General features: G+C 46.1%; 1 protein-coding gene across 4 annotated transcripts in view; it reads right to left on the bottom strand.

The window, feature by feature from the left end:
- The window catches only part of LOC119960716 (Fc receptor-like protein 5), a 72,721-nt gene extending 58,125 nt beyond the window's left edge, over positions 1–14,596 (bottom strand). For 2 of the 4 annotated variants that reach the window (XM_038788332.1, XM_038788334.1), the window contains exons 1-3: positions 14,259–14,596; positions 14,064–14,164; positions 6,122–6,151 (exon numbers count right to left, since the gene is read on the bottom strand). In XM_038788332.1, coding sequence (XP_038644260.1) covers positions 6,122–6,151; positions 14,064–14,094 — 61 coding nt within the window. In that variant the 5' untranslated portion in view covers positions 14,095–14,164; positions 14,259–14,596. Of the gene's footprint in view, positions 1–6,121; positions 6,152–14,055; positions 14,175–14,258 lie in introns of those variants that run through there. The other 2 variants (XR_005459501.1, XM_038788333.1) reach the window with 2 other exon arrangements.
- Positions 14,597–14,982: the final 386 nt, after the last annotated feature.

Raw genomic sequence — 14,982 nt, 5'->3', positions numbered from 1 at the left:
TTAGATAGGGTGGACAGTGAGAGCCTTTTTCCTCGGATGGTGATGTCCAGCACGAGGGGACATAGTTTTAAATTGAGGGGAGATAGATGTAGGACAGATGTCAGAGGTAGGTTCTTTACTCAGAGAGTAGTAAGGGCGTGGAATGCCCTGCCGGCAACAGTAGTGGACTCGCCAACACTAAACGCATTCAAATGGTCATTGGATAGACATATGGACGCTATGGGAATAGTGTAGATGGGCTTTAGAGGGGTTTCACAGGTCGGAGCAACATCGAGGGCTGAAGGGCCTGTACTGCGCTGTAATGTTCTATGTTCTCCACCTGTGTTGCATTTTCGGTGACGTTGGGCCTGTCCACCCAGATCCATCTGTCTGTCAATACTCTGAAGCGTTCTGCCATTCATTGCTATTTCCCACGGAATTAGACATTCCAAATGCATTACCTCCCATTTCTCCGGATTTAACTCCATCTGCCGTCTCTCCCCCAAAACCAATATATGCCCAGCTGCATCCTCTGACAGTCCTGATCGCAATCCGCAATTCCACCAACCTTTGTGTCTTCCGCAAACTTGCTAATGAGACCAGTTACATGTTCCTCTAAATCATTTATTTATGCTACAAACAGTAAACGTCCCAACACTGCGGAACACCGCTAGTCCCAGCCCTTCATTTAGATACGCATCTTCCACTGCTTCCCTCTGCCTTCTTTGACCAAGCCAGTTATGTATCCACCTGACCAGCTCCCCTCTGATCCTGTGCGACTTCACTCCCCTGCACCAGTCTGCCCTGAGTGATCTTGCCAGAGGCTTTACTAATGTCCAACATCTTCTGCCCTCTCCTAAACCAATCAACTTCGTCACTTCTCAAACAACTTGATTATGTTAGTGAGACATAACCTTCCCTTCACGAAACCATGCTGTCTCTCCTTAACTTTGATGTGGAGATGCTGGCGTTGGACTGGGGTGAGCTCAGTAAGAAGCCTTCCAACACCAGGTTAAAGTCCAACAGGTTTGTTTCAAACACGAGCTTTGGAGCAATGCTCCTTCCTCTGGTGAATGGCGAGGTATGTTCCAGAAACATTTATATAGACAAAGTCAGAGATGCCAGACAATGCTTGGAATGCGAGCATTTGCGGGTAATCAAATCGTTACAGATCCAGAGATAGGGGGTGATCCCAGGATAAAGAGGTGGGAATTGTCTCAAGCCAGGACAGTTGGTCGGATTTTGCAAGTCCAGGCCAGATGGTGGGGGGTGAATGTAATGCGACATGAATCCAAGATCCCGGTTGAGATCAGCCTCTGATCTCCGGATAAGCGTTCTCCAAGGCCGTCTTCAGGACACGCGACAACGCAGAATTGCCGAGCAAAAATTTATAGCTAAGTTCCGCACGTATGAGTGCGGCCTCAACCGGGATCTTGGATTCATGTCACATTACATCTACCCCCCACCATCTGGCCTGGACTTGCACAGTCCTACCAACTGTCCTGGCTTGAGACAATTCCCACCTCTTTAACCAGTGATTATCCCTCTCTCTGGATCTATAATGATTTGATTACCAGCAAATGCCCGCATTCCAAGCATTGTCTGGCATCTCTGACTTTGTCTATATAAATGTTTCTGGAACATACCTCTCCATTCACCTGAGGAAGGAGCAGTACTCCGAAAGCTCATGTTTGAAACAAACCTGTTGGACTTTAACCTTGTGTTGTAAGGCTTCTTACTTTGCTCTCCATAACTTGCTTCATAAATGGGAGTGAATCTTGTCTGGAAGAATCGTGGGTTTCACTGGATTTCCTGGATTATTCTTGCAGCCCTTCTTATACATTAGCTACTCTCCTGGGACGTCACCTGCATCCAGTATGGATACAAATATTCAGGCAAGGCCTCATCAATCTCCTACCTTGCCTCCCTCACGATACTGGGGGAGATCCCATCAGGCCGTGGGGACTGACCTACCTGAATGTTTCCCAAGACGCCCGAAACCTCCTCCTGTTTGATCTCAATGTGACCCAGATAATCTCAGAGCTTTGTTGCAAGTATATATTGGTGCACTAAGCCCCAAGGTAACCTCCCCTCTAAAACTGCCAGGCTGACTTTTTACTGCCGGCACAGAGCATCGTGGTTGGCTCTGAACTGCTGTTAAAAATGGCCCACAATGCCACTCAGTTCCAGGGATTGACAACAGATGTTGACGCCATCAATGCCGCCGACATCCTGTGAATGAGAAAAAATCGCACTAGATGATTTGTTCCCTCTCCTCTGGATTTTTGATTGACCTTTCCTGCCTATTGCAGCATAACTTTCGAAGAGTTGTTCCTGATGCAAGGGAAAGACAGACCTGCAACTCAGAAACTACACGACCACACAAGAGGAAGGAGAAGTCTGTTCAGCAACAACTGGTGTTTGCTGATGGGAATTCAACTCACAGACGTGACCGCGTGAACTCGAGATGGTTGTCGCAGTAGCTCCAATATAAGCATTTAAGGCCGCCTTCAAAACAATTGAAAAATGTACCCCAGCACTTGATGGGACATTGAATAAATATAACGTGGATATTGAACAAAGAACAAAGCAAATTACAGCACAGGAACAGGCCCTTCGGCCCTCCCAGCCAGCGCCGATCCGGATCCTTTATCTAAACCTGTCGCCTATTTTCCAAGGATCTACTTATCTCTGTTCCCCGCCCGTTCATACATCTGCCCAGGTGCATCTTAAATGATGCTATCGTGCCCGCCTCTACCACCTCCGCTGGCAAAGCGTTCAAGGCATCCACTATCCTCTACGTAAAAAAACTTCCACGCACATCTCCCTTAAACTTTCCCCCTCTCACCTTGAAATTGTGACCCCTTGTAATTGACACCCCCACTATTGGGAAAAGCTTGTTGCTATCCACCCTGTCCATACCTCTCATAACTTTGTTGACCTCAATCAGGTGTCCCCTCAACCTCCGTCTTTCCAATGAAAACAATCCTAATCTACTCAATCTTCATAGCTAGCACCCTCCATACCAGGCAACATCCTGGTGAACATCCTCTGGGCCCTCTCTAAAGCATCCACATCCTTCTGGTAATGTGGCGACCAGAACAGCACGCAGTATTCCAAATGTGGCCTAACCAAAGTCCGATACAACTGTAACATGACCTGCCGACACTTGTACTCAATACCCCGTCCGATGAAGGCAAACATGCTGAATGCCTTCTTGACCACTCTATCAACCCGCGTTGCCACCTTCAGGATACAATGGACCTGATTTCCCAGATCTCTCTGTACATCAATTTTCCCCAGGACCCTTCCCTTGACCATATAGTCCGCAATTGAATTTGATCTTCCAAAATACATCACCTCGCATTTTCGTGGATTGAACTCCATCTGCCATTTCTCTGCCCAACACTCCAATCTATCTATATTTTGCTGTATTCTCTGACAGTCCGCCTCACTATCTGCAACTCCACCAATCTTAGTATCATCTGCAAACTTGCTCATTAGACCACTTATACCTTCGTGCAGATCATTTATGTATATCACAAACAACAGTGGTCCGAGCACGGATCCATGTGGAACACCACTAGTCACCTTTCTCCATTTTGAGACACTCCCTTCCACCACTACTCTCTGTCTCCTGTTGCCCAGCCAGTTCTTTATCCATCTAGCTAGTACACCCTGAACCCCATACGACTTCACTTTTTCCATCAACCTGCCATGGGATACTTTATTAAATGCTTTACTGAAGTCCATGTATATGACATCTACAGCCCTTCCCTCATCAATTAACTTTGTCACTTCCTCAAAGAATTCTATTGGTTTGTAAGACATGACCTTCCCTGCATAAAACCATGCTGCCTATCATTGATAAGTCTATTTTCTTCCAAATGTGAATAGATCCTATCCCTCAGTATCATCTCCAACAGTTTGCCTACCACTGTCGTCAAGCTCACAGGTCTATAATTCCCTGGATTATCCCTGCTACCCTTCTTAAACAAAGGGTCAACATTAGCAATTCTCCAGTCCTCCGGGACCTCACCCGTGGACCTCAAGGATGCTGCAAAGATATCTGTTAAGGCCCCAGTTATTTCGTCCCTCGCTTCCCTCATTAACCTGGGATAGATCCCATCCGGTCCTGGCGACTTGTCCACCTTAATGCCTTTTAGAATACCCAAAACCTCACCCTTCCTTATGCAGACATGACCTAGAGTATTTAAACATCCATCCCTAGCCTCAACATCCATCATTTCCCTCTCCTTGGTAAATACCGATGCAAAGTACTCATTAAGAAGCTCACTCATTTCCTCTGACTCCACGCATAAATTCCCTCCTTTGTCTTTAAGTGGGCCAATCCTTTCTCTCGTTGCCCTGTTGCTCCTTATATACGAATAAAAGGCTTTGGGATTTTTATTAACCCTGTAAGCCAAAGATATTTCATGACCCCTTTTAGCCCTCTTTATTGCACGTTTGAGATTCGTCCTACTTTCCCGATATTCCTTCAAAGCTTCATCAGTTTTGAGTCACCTCAATCTTATGTATGCTTCTTTTTCATCTTAGCAAGTCTCACAATTCCACCCGTCATCCATGGTTCCCTAATCCTGCCATTTCTATCTCTAATTTTCACAGGAACATGTCTGACCTGCACTCTAATCAACCTTTCCTTAAAAGACTCCCACATTTCAAATGTGGATTTACCCTTAAACAGCTGCTCCCAATCCACATTCCCGAGATCCTGTCGAATTTTATTATACTCTGCCTTTCCCCAATTTAGCACTCTTCCTTTAGGGAAAGTCTCATCTTTGTCCATGAGTATTCTAAAACTTACGGAATTGTGATTGCTATTCCCAAAGTAATCGCCGACTGAAGCTTCAACCACCTGGCCGGGATTATTCCCCAATACCAGGTCCAGTATGGCCTCTTCCCGAGTTGGGCTATTTACATACTGCTCTAAAAATCTCTCATGGATGCTCCTTACAAACTCTGCTCCCTCTACGCCTCCAACACTACATGAGTCCCATTCAATGTTGGGGAAGTTAAAATCTCCCATGACAACTACCCTGTTGTTCCTACAAATGTTGCCTGGTATGGAGGGAAGATCTTATGAGGAAAGGCTGAGGGACTTGAGGCTGTTTGTGTTAGAGAGAAGAAGGTTAAGCGGTGACTTAATTGAGGTATACGAGATGATCAGAGGATTAGATAGGGTGGACAGTGAGATCCTTTTTCCTCAGATGGTGATGGCTAGCACGAGGGGGACATAGCTTTAAATTGAGGGTAGATAGATATCAGACAGATGTCAGAGGTAGGTTCTTTACTCAGAGAGTAGTAAGGGCGTGGAATGCCCTACCTGCAGCAGTAATGCACTCGCCAACACTAAACGCATTCAAATGGTCATTGGATAGACATATGGACGACAAGGGAATAGTGTACATGGGCTTTAGAGGGGTTTCACAGGTCGTCGCTGCATCGTTGGCCGAAGGGCCTGTACTACGCAGTAATGTTCTATGTTCTATGTTTGTTCCGGTCCCCACATTACCAGAAGGATGTGGATGCTTTAGAGAGGGTGCAGAGGATGTTCACCTGGATGTTGCCTGGTATGGAGGGTGCTAGATATGAAGAATGGTTGAGTAGATTAGGATTGTTTTCGTTGGAAAGATGGAGGTTATGGGGGGACCTGATTAAGGTCTAGAAAATTATGAGAGGTATGGACAGGGTGATAACAACAAGCTTTTTCTAAGAGTGGGGGTGTCAGTTACAAGGGGTCACGATTTCAAGGTGAGAGGGGGAAAGTTTAAGGGAGATGTGCGTGGAAAGTTTTTTACGCAGAGGGTGGTGGGTGCCTGGAACGCTTTGCCAGAGGAGGTGGTGGAGGCGGGCATGATAGCATCATTTAAGATGCATCTGGACAGATATATGAACAGGCGGGGAACAGAGGGAAGTTGATCCTTGGAAAATAGGAGACAGGTTTAGATAAAGGATCTGGATCGGCGCAGGCTGGTAGGGCCGAAGGGCCTGTTCCTGTGCTGTAATTTTCTATCATTTTCCTTTCTTAATAAAGATTATATTTGGTATCTGTGAAGCTCACTATTGACTATCATGTTGTTGCTTTAAGTGGTTGTGAATAGTCATTTTAAATTCCACATACCTTGTGCTGCTGACTGCGAAGCCATTGCCACTGAAAAATATAAAGAGAAATATAATCGATAAGGTTCTGTTGATTTGCTGCAAACTTGCGTTGAGAGAGAAGGGGAAGCTTGAGCAAACCTAGAGAAGTCACACTTTCCTGTTTGTCTTTTCTTAAAATCATGTCCTGAAATTGAACTTGTGACCAAAAGTGATCTTTTCATGCTCGTGGCTGACAATAAACATTTGGGAGAGAAAGTCGTGGTCGTTGCTTTAATCTGTTAAACTGAGTTAATTTCAAATAGATTGGTGTTGAAGTGCGGGTTTCTCCAGCGCAATAACAGTCAGTTGGTGATATCAGTAAGAAGTCTCACAGAAGGTTAAAGTCCAACAGGTTTGTTTCAAACACGAGCTTTCGGAGCGCTGCTCCATCCTCAGGTGAATGTGGTTGATGATATGTGTGAAAGAGAGACAGAGAGCAGGGATGTGTCTGATCCGGAGTGTGCGAGTGTTTGGTTGCGTGTGTGAGAGAGAGAGATAGACAGTGATATAGATAGATAGAGAGAGGACAGGAAATTCTCTGTCCCTGTGGGTGCGCGTGTGGCAGAGCTATTTGTGTGTGTATGAGAGAGACAGCGTGAGATAGGTGGACAGAGATAAAGACAGATAAATGGATAGGAAGGTAGATAGATTGTTGATAGATAGACAGTTAGATAGATAGGCAGGTATTAATGCGTGAGAATAGACAAGCTTGAGTGTCTGTGCCTGTGTAAGTATGAAAAAGAGGGAGCGCTAGATAGAGATAGAGAGATAGATATGAAGAGAGAGTTAATGCTTCTGTCCCTGTGTCCGTGAGTGTTTGTCGTTTGTGTATGTCTATGAATGAGATATATATATATATAGAGAGAGAGAGAGGGGGTGCATTAATGCCTCTGTGTCTGCCTGTGCGCGCAAGTGTGAATCTTGTTTGTTAGAGAGAGATAGAGAGCTAGATAGATAGATGTGGAGATGGCGGCGTTGGACTGGGGTGACCACAGTAAGAAGTCTTACAACACCAGGTTAAAGTCTGTGATGAACAGTATTAATAACTGCTGTAAACGGTACCTGACCTTTAAATCCTTGCCCCTTTAAGATGCTTGGAACCCTGGGGGACTCCGCCTCTGGCTACACCCCCAGGAAACGGTATATAGGATATGGCTCCATGTGGAGAGCACACTTCTCTCGGATGCTGTTCAGTTCTCTGTAGATTAAAGCCTTTTGATTACCGACCTCGCTCTCGCGTCGTAACTGAGGGTGCCTCAAAGTCCAACAGGTTTGTTTCAAACAAGAGCTTTCGGAGCACTGCTCCTTCCTCAGGTGAATGAAGAAGAAGGAGCCTGAGGAAGGAGCAGTGCTCCGAAAGCTCGGGTTTGAAACAAACCTGTTGGACTTTAACCTGGGTGTTGCAAGACTTCTTACTAGACAGATAGAGAGTGAGAGAGCATTAATCTCGCTGTACGCGCCTGAGCGTGAGTGAGTGTTGTTGGTGTTTGAGAGAGAGAGATAGAGAGATAGTTAGAGAGAGGAAATTAATGCCTCTCTGCCTGTGTGCGCGTTAGTGAGAGTATTGTTTGTCTGTGCATGAGACACAGAGATAGATAGAAAGATACATCGATAGAGAGATAGATAGAGAGATAGATAGAGAGATACATAGATAGATAGATAGAGAGATACATAGATAGAGAGATAGATAGAGAGAGAGCGTGAAAGAGAGAGACAAAGAGGGCGAGAGAGATAACAATACCCAACGTGGCCATTTGAAAAAATACACTGACACAGTCTAAAGCAGTATGAGAGGTGGGCAGAGTAAGGCCAAAGAACTGAATGAAAGAGGAAGCTAAGGACAAAAAAATGAAAAGAATAATGCTCACGAGTAGGCTTCAATATCGTTACTGCGAAAAGCCCCTAGTCACCACATTCCGGCGCCTGTTCGGGGAGGCTGGTACGGGAACTGAACCGTGCTGCTGGCCTGCTTTCAAAGCCAGCGATTTAGCCCATTGTGCTAAACCAGCCCCTGGAGACAAGTTGAGTCAGAGAAATGACAGATAGAGATAGGGAATGTGTGAAAAAAAACTTGTTTTTCTGCCAGGAGGTGATTGAGTGGACGTCTGAGAGTACTGAGCTTGATCATAACTGCCAGGCTCAAGGATAGACAACAAAGAGGAATAAGGAATGATTTATATTGGAGAATGTGCAGTGATGTTTCACAATGATTAGTGTGACTGCCCGACTATTGACTTGAACTTGTAGATTGATCGGAAGTGAAGTGTTTGCAGTTTTGATATTAATTGCAAAGGGATATGTGTCCCAGAGTAAAGGTTTCCCGCTGCGATTGCACAAAACGTTGACGAGTCCAAACATGGAACATTGTGGACAGTTTCAATCGCTTGAACTCAGAAACGAATGACCACTCTGGAGGGAGAGCTAGACAGGTTGACTAGGCTGACTCCTGGGATGACAAAAGGACAAAGAAACAAGAATAGTACAGCACAGGAAAGGCTCTTCGTCCCTTCAAGCCTGCGTCTGCCACACTGTCCATCTGACCGAAAACATTTCACACTTCCGGGGTCCGTATCCCTCTATTCCCATCTTTAGAACATAAGAACATAAGAACTAGGAGCAGGAGTCGGCCATCTGGCCCCTCGAGCCTGCACCGCCATTCAATTAGATCATGGCTGATCTTTTGTGGACTCAGCTCCACTTTCCGTCCCGAACACCATAACCCTTAATCCCTTTATTCTTCAAAAAACTATCTATCTTTACCTTAAAAACATGTAATGAAGGTGCCTCCTATTCATCCATTTCCAAGAATTTGCATTCGGTGGAGTTGTGGACAGTGCGGAAGGATGTTACAAATTACAGAGAGACATAGATAAGCTGCGGATCTGGGCTGAGAGGTGGCAAATGGAGTTTAATGCAGAAAAGTGTGAGGTGATTCATTTTGGAAGGAATAACAGGAAGACAGAGTACTGGGCAAATGGGAAGATTCTTGGTAGTGTGGATGAGCAGAGAGATCCCGGTGTCCATGTCCATTGATCCCTGAAAGTTGCCACCCAGGTTGAGAGGTGTGTTAAGATGGCGTACGGTATGTTAGCTTTTATTGGTAGAGGAATTGAGTTTCGGAGCAATGAGGTCATGTTGCAGCTGTAGAAAACTCTGGTGCGGCCGCATTTGGATTCATGCGTGCAGTTCTGGTCGCCGCATTATATGAAGGATGTGGAAACATTGGAAAGGGTACAGAGGAGATTTACCAGGATGTTGCCTGCAATGGAGGGAAGATCTTATGAGGAAAGGCCGAGGGACTTGAGGCTGTTTTGACCTTGGGCCCTGTTGACCTTGGGTAGTGTTCTCTTTCCTAGAGTCGGTGCAGACTCGATGGGCCGAATGGCCTCCTTCTGCCCTGTAAATTCTATGATAATCTATGATTTCAGGCTGGGCTAGACAGCGTTTTGGGAAGAGGGCGGGAAAATGGAGTTCAAAATCAAGTTAAACCATGATCACATTGACTGGAGGGCGAGGTCCCATGGACCGAATGGCTCCTCCATCTACTGTATCATATGTTCATTATTTACTTAGAGCAACGAGGTTAAGCACACTGGGCTAAATCGCTGGCTTTGAAAGCAGACCAAGGCAGGCTAGCAGAACGGTTCGATTCCCGTACCAGCCTCCCCGAACAGGTGCCAGAATGTGGCGACTAGGGGCTTTTCAAGGTAACTTCATTGAAGCCTACTCGTGACAATAAGCGATTTTCATTTCATTTCTAAGATGAGAATAATTATTGGACGTGGGCTGATCACGATGGTGAGAATATGAATCTGGCCCAGGTGAAATGCAAGGAACAGCCACAAATGCGGCACCCTAGCAACGTGATTATCACTGTTGCTTCACCGTGTCAGGGTCCCAGGTTCGATTCCCGGCTTGGGTCACTGTCTGTGCGGAATACAGCATGCATGCCTTCATCGGACAGGGTATTGAGTACAAGAGTTGGCAGATCATGTTATAGTTGTATAGGACTTTGGTTAGGCCACATTTGGAATACTGCGTGCAGTTCCTGGTCGCCACATTACCAGAAGGATGTGGATGCTTTGGAGATGGTGCAGAGGAGGTTCACCAGGATGTTGCCTGGTATGGAGGGTGCTAGCTATGAAGAAAGGTTGAGTAGATTAGAATTGTTTTCATTGGAAAGACGGAGGTTGAAGGGGGACCTGATTGAGGTCTACAAAATTATGAGAGGTATGGACAGGATGGATAGCAACAAGCTTTTTCCAAGAGTGGGGCTGTCAATTACAAGGGGGTCACGATTTCAAGGTGAGAGGGGGAAAGTTTAAGGGAGATGTGCGTGTAAAGTTTTTTAAGCAGAGGGTGGTGGGTGCCTGGAACGCTTTACCAGCGGAGGTGGTAGAGGTGGGCATGACAGCATCATTTAAGAGGCATCTAGACAGATATAGGAACGGGTGGGGAACTGAGAGAAGTAGACCTTGGAAAATAGGCGACAGGTTTAGATAAAGGATCTGGATCGACGCAGGCTGGGAGGGCCGAAGGCCCTGTTCCTGTGCTGTAAGTTCCTTTGTTCTTTGTTCTTTGAGGCTGCACGTTCTCCCCGTGTCTACGTGGGTTTCCTCCGCGTGCTCCGGTCCTGTTCCTGTGCTGTAATTTCATTTGTTCTTTGTTCTTTGAGTCTGCACGTTCTCCCCGTGTCTACGTGGGTTTCCTTCGGGTGCTCCGGTTTCCTCCCACAAGTCCCGAAAGACGTGTTTGTTAGGTGAATTGGACATTCTGAATCTCCCCTGTGTACCCGAACAGGCGCCGGAGTGTGGCGACGAGGGGATTTTCACTAAATACATTGCAGTGTTAATATAAACCTGCTTGTGTCAATACAGATAATTATTAGTGTAATTATTGAAAAAGAGTAAAGGGATAATATTAGGCCTTCAAACAGGGGGTATCTGATGTGCAGCCCAATTACATCACAAGGCAGATTGTTGGTACTCCACGGTGGCACAATTTTTAGCACTGCTGCCTCACGGCGCCAGGATCTCAGGTTCGATACCAGGCTTGGGTCAGTGTCTGAGATTTGATCGCATGTTATCGCCGTGTCTGCGTGGGGGAATCTTCCGGGTGCTCCAGTTCATCTCACAGTCCAAAGACACCTGGGTTAGGTAGATTGGCCATGACAAATTGCCCCCTCGCGCCCAACCATGGCCAGTTAGCTGATTTGGCAATGCCAGCACCTGCCATTTAACGTTGAAAGATGTGCAGGTTAGGTTGGCTACTGGGGTGGGGTTGGGGAGTGGGCCTGGAGAGACTATTTTTGAAGACGGTCGGTGCAGAATGGATGGGCCGGGCGGCCTACTTCTACTCTGTCGGTATTGTATAAATTCTATGCATCACTGGAAGATATTTTGAAATTAAGCAGAACGTGCGTGTTCCCCATTTGCAGCGGTTTCAGAATACAGTGAAGAACTCGGGCCAGAGGTTACTAAAAAGCAAACTAAAGAATGACACTCACCCTAACCCTAAACTCCAAAGATGGGAATAAAATAAAAGGGAACTTGCGAGGCTTTTAATAAGCATCAAGAACCATATGGCTCACTCAACACCACATCCCTTTGGCTGAGGTTCTGAATCTATATTTTGCATTTCCTTGCCACGAATATGTACATTTCCAAATACCGATCTAACTTTCCACCTGTGCACCCACCTTTCCGAACAGCGAGCCAACTTTCCACAGATCATAGAAGTTACAGTGCAGAAGGGGGCCATTCGGCCCATCGAGTCTGCACCGGCTCCTGGAAAGAGCACCCTACCCAAGGTCAACATCTCCAACCTATCCCAATAACCCAACCCAACAGTAGGGGCAATTTTCGACACTACGGGCAATTTATCATGAACAGAGTTTTGTACAACTGCAACATGACCTCATGGCTCAGACTCTCAATTCCTCTACCAATAAAAGCTAACACACCGTACGCCTTCTTAACAACCCTCTCAACCTGGGTGGCAACTTTCAGGGATCTATGGACATGGACACTGATATCTCTCTGCTCATCCACACTACCAAGAATCTTACCATTAGCCCAGTACTCTGTCTTCCTGTTATTCCTTCCAAAATGAATCACCTCGCACTTTTATGCATTAAGCTCCATTTGCCACCTGTCAGCCCAGCTCCGCAGCTCATTCTCTCCTTCTCTCATTTCATGTCTTACATCATGGACGCTGACAATGGAAATGCAATTGTTGCCTCCTTCACACTTAGCCAAAATCCTTATCTTAAATAGCTCATCTATGTCCCTCTGTAACTTGTGACATCATTCTGCACTGTCCACAACTCCACCAACTTTAGTGTCATCTGCAAATTTACTCACCCATCCTTCTACGCCATCCTCCAGGTCATTTATAAACATGACAAACAGCAGCGGCCCCAAAATATTGGAAAGCTGGGTGTCCAGGTGGAACGTTAGATGGGGATTTGGATAGATGAGTGGGGAACGTTAGATGTGGATTTGGATAGATGGGTGGGGAACGTTTGATGGGGATTTGGATAGATGGGTGTTCAGGTGGAACGTTAGATGTGGATTTGGATAGATGGGTGGGGAACGTTTGATGGGGATTTGGATAGATGGGTGTTCAGGTGGAACATTAGATGGGGATTTGGATAGATGGGTGTTCAGGTGGAACATTAGATGGGGATTTGGATAGATGGGTGTGGAACGTTAGATGGGGATTTGGATAGATGCGTGAGAAACGTTAGATTTGGATTTGGATAGATGGGTGTTCAGGTGGAACGTTAGATGGGGATTTGGATAGATGAGTGTGGAACGTTAGATGGGGATTTGGATAGATGGGTGTGGAACGTTAGATGGGGATTTGGATAGATGGGTGCTCAGGTGGAACGTTAGATGGGGATTTGGATAGATGGATGTGGAACGTTAGATGGGGATTTGGACTGTGTGTGAGGAAGTCTGTGTGGGAGTGTGTGAGTATATGTGTGACTGTGTCTGTCACTGTATGACAGAGACTGTGTGTGAGGAAGTGTGTGTGGGAGAGAGTGTGTGAGTATGTGTGTGACTGCGTGTGTCACTGTATGACAGAGACTGTGTGAGAAAGTGTGTGTGAGAGAGGGTGTGTGTGGAAGAGAGTGTGTGAGTAGGTGTGTGACTGCGTGTGTCACTATGTGTGAGACTGTGTGAGAAAGTGTGTGTGAGGGAGAGTGTGTGAGTATGTGTGTGACTGCGTCTGTCACTGTCTGAGAGAGACTGTGTGTGAGGAAGTGTGTGTGGGAGAGAGTGTGTGAGTATGTGTGTGACTGTGTCTGTCACTGTATGAGAGAGACTGTGTGTGAGGAAGTGTGTGTGGGAGAGAGTGTGTGAGTATGTATGTGACTGTGTCTGCCACTGTATGAGAGAGACTGTGAGGAGGTGTGTGGTGGAAGGGAGAGTGTGTGTGTGTGAGAGACAGTTTGTGGGAGAGACAGAAAATGTGTGTGAGGATGTGTGTATGTGACAGTGTGCGTGTGGTAGAAAAGCGGAAGAGTGTCTGGCTGCATGTGAGAGATGAATTGGGTTAGAGAATGTTTTCGTGTGAGGGAACGTTTCTAGGTTAGAGAGAGAGAGAATCGGTGGGCTTGTAATCCACCACCTCCCCCTCACCCCCACCCCTCCGGCTCTCTGTATCACTATTCCAGTAATAATGCCACTGTCTCCCCGTGTCAGAGATTGAGTGAAAGGGTGACAGGATGTGTTTGAAAACATATCAGTAGAAGATAGTGTGTGGAAATGTATGTGTGTGTGAACATATGTGTAAATTTCATGGACAGAATTATTCCTTATAGATGAAACGGTCCATCAATAAATATATCAGTCGGTTTACATTACACTTCAATGTAGTTCCTGTGAAAATCCTTTAGTCGCCACTCACATACTTACAAATCAGCAGAAAAGAAGAGGGACGATCCATGGAGACTCCTGTCTCTCTCTCTCGTCTTACTCCCAGTGATCGATTCCGATTCGGTCCCAGGACAGGGAGCCTGAAGGAGATAGAGGGGGAGCAGTCAGAGGCATTGCTGAGGGGCACATTGCTAACTCAACAGACACGAGGGAACATCACCCTGAACATCATACCTCACACTGACATAAAGTTGCAGCCGCTATTCCTGTGAGATGCTGCTGGCTGACCAGGTTATGGCAGTTATTTAACAGATTGTCCCCAAGGAGTTCAGAAATGAGAACTTTAAAAAAAAAGTTTCCCTTCCTCTTTCGTGGTCTCCACTAGCAACAGAAGCGAGTGTGTGTATCATCAGACTACCCTGTCAGACTGAGAATGATAAATAAGGCACTCAGGGCAATGATTCGCTCTGCCCTGGAAGAGGTCGTGTACAATTGACTCTGTCCAACTCAGACGTGTAAATCTAAACAGAAGCATTTGCGCTGCTGTTGTCCGACCACCTTGTGACTTGAGGAAACAGCAGAGGTGCTGAAGGAGGAAGCTGTTCCTTGCTGATACGAAACTCTGATCTCAAAGTGAACTGGTTCCAAACCGCAGCTGGGCTGAAATAGAAGAGTTTCCATCGCTCAGCTCGAGAAAAGATGAAATGGTTTTCCCCCCTTGTCCTTATCTAGGAGGGATTGGTACTTCCACTTTCAGCCATCCTTGTTAGGCTGGTCTATCAGGAGATGGGCCAATCTGCCCTGATTTCATTTATTTTTGATTGTTTAATTCTTTGGCATGATGCCGGCCAGGTCAGAAGCTATTTTTTTACCCGGGATTATCAAAGAAAGTACAGGTAGTGAGCCTTAGGTCAGTGGTAGGGAAATTATTGGAGGATTCTTCGAGCCATTCTTTGCG

Source organism: Scyliorhinus canicula, unplaced genomic scaffold, assembly GCF_902713615.1.
Source record: "Scyliorhinus canicula unplaced genomic scaffold, sScyCan1.1, whole genome shotgun sequence".
Lineage (NCBI taxonomy): Eukaryota > Metazoa > Chordata > Chondrichthyes > Carcharhiniformes > Scyliorhinidae > Scyliorhinus > Scyliorhinus canicula.
The sequence above is the reverse complement of the archived record's forward strand: the minus strand, read 5'-3'. Positions and strand labels throughout refer to the sequence as shown.